Raw genomic sequence first — 7997 nt, 5'->3', positions numbered from 1 at the left:
CCCCGGTCCTGCTCCTGGCGCCATCCCTCCTCTGCCCCTCTTTCCCGCAGATCTTCATCGACAGGGACCCCACCGTCTTCGCCCCCATCCTCAACTTTCTGCGAACCAAAGAGTTGGACCCCAGGTTGGCAGCGATAAAGCGGAGGGAGTCCCCTATCGTCTTCACCCGCTAGAAGTCTCTTCTCCCCTCAGAACATCCGCTTAAGCTCCATTCTGTTAGAATCCTCACTGACAACCTTGATCATGTTGGAATTATATGTCCTTAGAAGTCTCCATTTCGCCACCCGTGTCTTCACTCGGTAGAATTTTGATCCCAGCAAAATGTCTTTGACATTCTCTGTGTAGTTTTGAAAATGTCCTCCTCAGAATTCTCTGCTCAGCCTCACCCCCCAGACCCTGACCTCCAGTCCATTCTACTACCCAGGGGTGTCCATGGTTCCAGCCTCCTCCACGAAGCCCAGTTCTATGGGCTCACTCCTCTGGGTAAGTGGGGGCCTCCAACGAGCATCCTCCTTGCATAGAAAACCAGGTCTCTAGTGTTGCTCCCTGCCCCTTCCCCCCCTCCTGAAACAGGGTTGGGTTATAGCAGAGAACACTGGATGTGGCCCTGGGTCTGAGAGCAGTGGTGGTATCCTGTGGAGAGAGGGAAGGGGAGGGGAAAGGGGGTCTGCCTCTTTACGCCCCAAGTCCCAGCCTTTGGGTCCTCCCTTTGCAGTTCGTCGCCTGCAGCTGCGGGAGGAGTTGGACCGATCTTCCTGCGGAAACGTCCTCTTCAATGGTTACCTGCCCCCACCGGGTAGGCACTCCCAGTGGATGGAGGGGAAAAGAGGTGGACTAGACTAGTTTCTTAGAAGGCTGCAGCCCTCAGGTGCCTGGGCTGTGAGCCCTGAGACACGGCGGAAGTTGCAGTTCTCTGTCCGAGGCTTGGGCTGATGCTTGGAAAGGAAGTAGGAAACAGCGTTTCCTATGAGGCAGTGGGACAGCTAGTGGACCTTGAGGCTCGGAAGCATGCCCTAGAGCCCGATGGGAATTGCGGTCCAGGTTTGATTTCCTCATGGGGAGGCTTTGGAAGACCTGGGGTTCTTTGCATGGAGGGGAGAAACATTCGAGGGAAGTTATTGTCTTTAATCCCCACGACAGAGGGCCCGCTGGTCATGGAAAGTATGTCCCAATGGTTATTGGAGGTGCTAGTCTCCTGGGCTTTGCTGACTGATAGATGGAACAGAGTGGGGAGATTTAATCTATAGCTTTATTTCCCGAACCTTGGCACCCACTGTCTACTACCATCATGAAATTTGCCAGTTATAAAGAAAAGTACTATCATTTGTCCAACTTGCTTTTTCCCCATTTTCCAAAAAATCATTTTAAATACAGATTTTATTGCTGGGCATGGTAACACATACCTGTAGTTCCAGCTACTTGGAAGCCTGAGGCAAAAGGAGCGCATGAACCTAGCAGGTCAAGGCTGCAGTGGCGGTGAGTGTGCTGCTGCACTCCAGCCTGGGCGACAGCGTGAGACTCCAACTCAAAAAAAAAAAAAATTTTTTTTTTTAATATCAATATCTTTATACTGTAAATACAAAGGGAACTTGAAACTAAAACCTAGACATAGCAATGTTATTAAACTCTGGCCAGATGCCGTTGCCTGCCAAGGGTGCAGACTCCTATAAGAATAGCAAATACTGAAGAGACATTAATGCCACAGCAGCACCAAGCTGAGTCTTCCTCTGTGATAGGCTCAAGAAACTGAGAGGGGTAACTGGCAATGTGATTCAATGTCATTTCATGCCGTGTCCCTGCGTCACCTAAAATCTTCACCAGCATAGGCTGCCCATCTGGGAAAATCATAACTCATATTTTAAGTGCTTGCTATGTGACAGTTGTGATTACAATTCTTGTTACTCTTATTCTTGTTACACTGTAGTGTGCCCAGTGAAGCGGTGGAACCGGCACAGCATGGCGGGACCCCAGCAAGTCGGGGGGCGCCCAGCCCCTGTTCAAAGGAGCAACACAATGCCTCCCAACCTGGGCAGTGCAGGGCTGCTGGGCCGAATGCTGGATGAGAAGGCCCCTCCCGTCCCTTCGGGTATGTTTCCATCTCCTGGGAGGTCGGGGCAGCTGGGGGGGGCCCTGTGACCCCCCTCTGATTCCTACTCTTCCCCCCAAGGGCCATCGGAGGAGCCAGGGATGGTGCGCCTGGTGTGTGGACACCACAATTGGATCGCCGTGGCCTATACCCAGTTTCTTGTCTGCTATAGGTGCTTGGGGAGGCGGTGGCAGAAGGTCTGAGCCCTGGTGATGGGGAGGGCTTGCGGTGAGCATTGATGATGTCCCCTCAAATCCTACAGGCTGAAGAAAGCCTCTGGCTGGCAGCTGGTGTTTTCCAGCCCCCGCCTGGACTGGCCCATTGAGCGACTGGCACTCACAGCCCGGGTGCCTGGTGGGGCTTTGGGTGAGCATGACAAGATGGTAGCTGCAGCCACAGGCAGTGAGATCCTGCTGTGGGCTCTGCAGGAGGAAGGAGGCGACTCTGAGATCGGTACGGCCCCAGTCCTTTTCCAGAACCCTCTATCCTTTAAATTCTATGGCCAGTTAAAATTACTCACCCCATAAGATTCTCAAACCGGGAAGAAGTCTCTCTTTGATCTCTTTGCCTCATTAGAATGCACCAACTCTTCAGAATCCCATATCCTGTTAGAATTCCTTGGGCGGTTAGAAGAATCCATCCACATATAGTTCTCTCCTCTGTCCTGTCAGATCGCTTTGGTTTGTTAGAATGTTCCATGCCAGTAGAATCCCAGAGCCCAGCAGAATCTGTGTAGAAACGGTAGCTTATGCCTATATTCTCAGCACTTTGGGAGGCTGAGGCTGGAGGATTGCTTAAGCAAAAGGAGTTTGAGATCAGCCTGGGCAATATAGTTAGACCCCGCTTCTATTAAAACAATTTTTAAGAAATCTCTGACTTATCAGACTAATATGTCCCCAAACAAAATCTCAGTCCTCATAAGAATCCTCTAGTGGCTGGGCGTGGTGGCTCACACCTGTAATCCAGCATTTTGGGAGGCTGAGGTGAGAGGATTGCTTGAGCCCAGGGATTCGAGACCAGCCTGGGCAAATTGGCAATACCTCATCTCCACAACAAATCAAGAAAAATTAGCCGGTGTGGTGGCATACGCCCATAGTTCCAGCTACTTGAAAGCCTGAGGCGAAAGGATTTCCTGACCCCAGCAGGTAGAGCCTGCAGTGGCCGTGAGCAGCATGCCATTGCATTCTAGCCTTACTGACAGAGTGAGACTCCAACTCAAAAAAAAAAGAATCCTCTAGCAACACTAGGGTTATGTTGCTTTGTGGCAAATCTCAGCCATGTTAGAATTCCATATCCTTTTATTTTATTTTATTTTTTAGTTATTTTTGAGTTGGAGTCTCACTCTGTCACCCAGGCTGGAGTGCCATGGCACGCTCATAGCCACCCCAGCATCAACCTGCTGGGCTCCAGCAATCCTTCCGCCTCAGCCTTCCAAATAGCTGGAACTATAGGCACACGCTACCACACCCAGCTAATTTTTTAACACTCTCGCCAGGTTGCCCAGGCTGGTCTCGGACCCGCGGGCTCAGGCAGTCCACTCGCCTCGGCCTCCCAAAGTGCTGGGATTACAGACTGAGCCACTGAACCCTTTTAGAGGCCCATACCCCCTCAGAAACCTGGCCCATTGCAATCCTGTTCGTTCTTGCTATAATCCTCTATCCTCCAGAGGATTCCATAGCTCAACTCAATCCTCTGACCCTTGGAGTTCTTCTTGCCACCCCTCCTCTTTCATGAGGCAGGGTTCCAGCAGCACCTTCCTTGCCCACTGCAGGAGTATTCCATCTGGGGGTACCTGTGGAGGCCTTGTTCTTCGTTGGGAACCAGCTCATTGCCACTAGCCACACGGGACGGATCGGGGTGTGGAATGCTGTCACCAAGCACTGGCAGGTCAGAGCTCTGGCTAGCCTGGCTGGCCTCTTCCCAGGTTTCCAGATAATACAGACCCAAAGAGGGTTTCCCTTCTGTCCCTGCCCTGCCTACAGAGAGCCAGAGAACCCAGCAGTTGGCCTGAGTATGGGGATGTTTGTGATAAAGGCCAAAGGAGCATCAGGGAGGCCTTCCTGGAAGAGGAGCTGACATGGAGGATGGGATGGGTTTGGAAAGGAGAGGGAGTTCTCTAGGCACTGGGTGGGGAAGCAAGTGAGAGGAGATGGTTTAGGAGGTAGGAACTCAGAGGAAGTCATGGAAACATCCCTCATTCTCTCTGCACCCACCTAAAGCTGTATCAAAATGTTAAAAAAATAAAATTTTGGCCGGGCTCGGTGGCTCAGCCTATAATCCCAGCACTTTGGGAGGCCGAGGCGAGAGGATTGCCTGAGCCCGCGGGTTCGAGACCCACCCGGGCAACTTGGCGAGACCTTGTCTCTACAATAAAATAAAAAAAAACTAGCTGGGCGTGGTAGTGTGCGCCTGTAGTTCCAGCTACTTGGAAGACTGAGGTGGAAGGATCGCTGCAGCCCATCAGGTCGAGGCTGCGGTGGCCGGGAGCGGCCACTGCACTCCAATCTGGCGACAGAGCGAGACTCCAACTCAAAAAATAAAAAAAATAAAATTTTAAGAGTTGTTTCTCTCCTATTAAAGTGTGAGTGTTTGAGGCCAGGTATGGTGGTTTATGCCTGTAATCCCAGCACTTTGGGAGGTGAAAGCAAGAGGATTGCCTGAGCCCAGTGGTTCAAGACCAGCCTGGGCAACTTGGCAAGACCTCGTCTCTACAATAAATTAAAAAATTAGCTGGGTGGCACATGCCTGTAATTCCAGCTACTTGGAAGGCTGAGGCAGAAGGATCTCCTGAGCCCAGTAGGTCGAGACTGTGGTAGCCATGAGCATGCCACTGTACTCCAGCCTGGGTGACAGAGTGAGACGCCTACTCAAAAAATAAAGTGTAAGTGAGAGAGAGAGACAAACAGAGGCATAAAGACAGAGATAGAGAAAAAGACAAATAGAAACAGAAGTTTAGAAAGTGGGACAGAGAGGGGTGGACAGGGTGAAGCCAGGTCTGAACAACTGGTAGAAGAAGGGATACAGAGAGATGGATGGAGATGAATTGGAGAAATGTCAGAAGTAGAGTCAAGGCCACGCATGGTGGCTCAAATCCCAGCACTTTGGGAGGCCGAGGCAGGAGAATCGCTTGAGCTTAAGAGTTCGAGACCACCCTGAGCAACAGAGTGAGACCTCATCTCTACAAAAAATGAAAAAACTAGCCAGGTCTGGTGGCACATGCCTGTAGTCCCAGCTCCTGGGGAAGCTGAGGCGGAAGGATCACCTGAGCTGAGGAGGTCGAGGCTACAGTCAGACATGATTGTGCCACTGCACTCCAGCCTGGGCGACAGAGTGAGACCCTAACTCAAAAAATAGAAGTACAGAGTCGAGAAGAAGTCAAGAGACAGATGCACAGAAGGGAGTCAAGGGCAAATCAGACAGGGCAGAAGTAGAGTTGGGCCTGGGGTGGGCAAGGCTGGGGTGCAGTGGTTAAGTTCTGGAGAGGGTGTGCTGGGAGGGGTTACATTGGAAGCAAAGGAGCTCCTGGCCACAGCCTGTCCTGCCCTGCCCCCCAGGTCCAGGAAGTGCAGCCCATCACCAGTTACGACGCAGCCGGCTCCTTCCTCCTCCTGGGTTGCAACAACGGCTCCATCTATTACGTGGGTAAGCAGCAGCCTGTGCCCCAGATACCGGAAATGGGTGGGGAGGGAGACAGGCAGGACATCTCCAACAATCCCGCGCTATCCTTCCTGCTCACCTCAGATGTGCAGAAGTTTCCCCTGCGCATGAAGGACAATGACCTCCTCGTCAGCGAGCTCTACCGAGACCCGGCAGAAGATGGGGTCACCGCTCTCAGTGTCTACCTCACCCCCAAGACCAGTAAGCTATGACATGGTTTCCCCCTGCCATCACCAGCAGCCCCAGCTCCAGCCTGTGTCTGTCTCCCCACTTGTGTAGCCTGACCTGGGGCACTTATCACCAGTGGGGACAGATTCAACTCTCAATGAGTCATTCAAGAAGTAGTTACTGAGCACTCCTGTATATAAACACTGTTTTAGGTGCTGGATTGTTGCCAGCCTCTTCACCAGGGGCAGAATGGGCCACTAGTGGTTAGTCTTTGCTTCTTTCCCATTTCTGTGATTAGGGCACGAAGTTTATATGTTCATATACCAGAGAGGAGGCGGGGCATGGTAGCTCATGCCTGTAATCCCAGCACTTTGGAAGGCTGAGGCGGGAGGATTGCTTGAGCCCAGGAGTTTTGAGACCAGCCTAGGTAACGTAGCAAGATCTCATCTCTACAAAAAAAAAAAAAAAAAAAAAAGGACAAAAAACTTAGCCAGGCATGGCAGCATGCACCTGTAGTCCCAGAACTCTGATGGCTGAGGCAGAAGAATCACCTGAGCACAGGTGTGGTGAGCCTGTGAGGCTGTGATGAGCTGTAATTGTGCCACTGCACTCCAGCCTGGGTAACAGACTGAGACCTTCACTCAAAAAAACCCAGAGGGGATGTATGTTTTATAGTGGATGAAGCTGAGGTTGCTTACTTGAGACAGTTTTTTGGTTGCTATTTTCTTGACATTCCTCCCTTCTGACAGCCCTTGAAAACTGTGAATCTACTTTCTGTCTGCCCTTAACTTATTCTGGACATGTTATGTAAATGGAATTGTGCAGTATGTGGCCTTTTGTGTCTGACATTTTTCACTTAGCATAATTTTTTGCTATGGTTAATGCTTTCTGGGTCTTCAGATACCTTTACCTACCCTAGATTTTAAAAAAATTTTCCCCTGTATTTTCTTCTAGAAGCTTTATAGTTTTAGCTTTTGAATGGTGGTCTCTGTTCTATCTCAAATTGACTTTTATGTGTGGTGTGAGGTAGGGATTCAAGCTCTTTTTTTTTCTTTTTAGCAGAAATAAGTTAATATAGACCTAGCTCCATGACATATTATCACCTCTATTACAAGAAGAAATTCTATGTTAGGCCCCTTTATTTTTTTTTTTTAATATTTTTTGAGTTGGAGTCTCACTCCATCGCCCAAGCTGGAGGGCAGTGGCACACTCACAGCCACCCCAGCGTTGACCTGCTGGGCTCTGGAAATCCTTCTGCCTCAGCCTTCCAAGTAGCCGGAACTACAGTTGTGTACTACCATGCCCGGCAAATTTTTTTTTAATTGTAGAGACAAGGTCTCACCAAGTTGGCTGGGCTGGTCTCGAACCTGTGGGCTCAGGCAATCCACTCGCCTCAGCCTCCGAAAGTGCTGGGATTACAGGCTGAGCCACCGAGCCCGGCCTTGGAAAGCCCCTTTCAAATTTCATTTATTTATTCCTTTTCCCCCATCTCCCTCCCTACCACATAGCAATATTCTGTCATGTTTAGCATTTTATCTTTTCATTTTATTTATTTATTTATTGAGTAGGAGTCTCACTCTGTTGCCCTGGCTGGAGCGCAGTGGCACGCTCACAGCCACCGCAGCCTCAACCTGCTGGACTCTGACGGGTCCTTCTGCCTCAGCCTTCCAAGTAGCTGGAATTACAGGCACGTGCCACCATGCCTGGCTAATTTTTTGATTTATTATAGAGATGAAGTCTCGCCAGGTTGCCCAGGCTGGTCGAACACCTGAGCTCAGGACATCCTCTCACCTCCTCCTTCCAGAGTGCTGGGATTACAGATGTGAGCCACCTTATCCAGCTCATTTTATTTTTATTTTTTATTTTTTTGAGTTAGAGTCTCACTCTGTCGCCCAGGCTGGAATGCAGTGGCATGAACACGGCTCATTGCAGCCTCGATCTAGCCTCAGGTGATCCACCCACCTCATCCTCCCCAGTAGCTGGGACTATAAGCATGCACCACCTGTAATCACCTGGCTAATTTTTTTTTGTTTTTTCCAGACACGAGGTCTTGCTATGTTGCCCAAGCTGGTCTTGAACTCCTGGG

General features: G+C 50.4%; 2 protein-coding genes across 2 annotated transcripts in view; both read left to right on the top strand.

The window, feature by feature from the left end:
- Nucleotides 1–173, top strand: part of SPTBN4 (spectrin beta, non-erythrocytic 4) — a 39975-nt gene extending 39802 nt beyond the window's left edge. Inside the window, exon 19 of the mRNA XM_021711897.1 lies at nucleotides 51–173. Coding sequence (XP_021567572.1) covers nucleotides 51–173 — 123 coding nt within the window. The remainder of the gene's footprint in view (nucleotides 1–50) is intronic.
- Nucleotides 45–7997, top strand: part of SHKBP1 (SH3KBP1 binding protein 1) — a 13524-nt gene continuing 5571 nt past the window's right edge. The window contains exons 1-9 of the mRNA XM_008057270.2: nucleotides 45–124; nucleotides 425–483; nucleotides 716–796; nucleotides 1925–2086; nucleotides 2168–2258; nucleotides 2349–2539; nucleotides 3858–3973; nucleotides 5641–5728; nucleotides 5828–5944. Coding sequence (XP_008055461.1) covers nucleotides 1957–2086; nucleotides 2168–2258; nucleotides 2349–2539; nucleotides 3858–3973; nucleotides 5641–5728; nucleotides 5828–5944 — 733 coding nt within the window. The 5' untranslated portion in view covers nucleotides 45–124; nucleotides 425–483; nucleotides 716–796; nucleotides 1925–1956. The remainder of the gene's footprint in view (nucleotides 125–424; nucleotides 484–715; nucleotides 797–1924; nucleotides 2087–2167; nucleotides 2259–2348; nucleotides 2540–3857; nucleotides 3974–5640; nucleotides 5729–5827; nucleotides 5945–7997) is intronic.

The sequence above is a fragment of the Carlito syrichta genome, unplaced genomic scaffold, assembly GCF_000164805.1.
Source record: "Carlito syrichta isolate Samal-C Ts95f unplaced genomic scaffold, Tarsius_syrichta-2.0.1 Scaffold86295, whole genome shotgun sequence".
NCBI classification, from domain to species: domain Eukaryota; kingdom Metazoa; phylum Chordata; class Mammalia; order Primates; family Tarsiidae; genus Carlito; species Carlito syrichta.
This window is presented reverse-complemented; position numbering and strand designations above follow the sequence as displayed.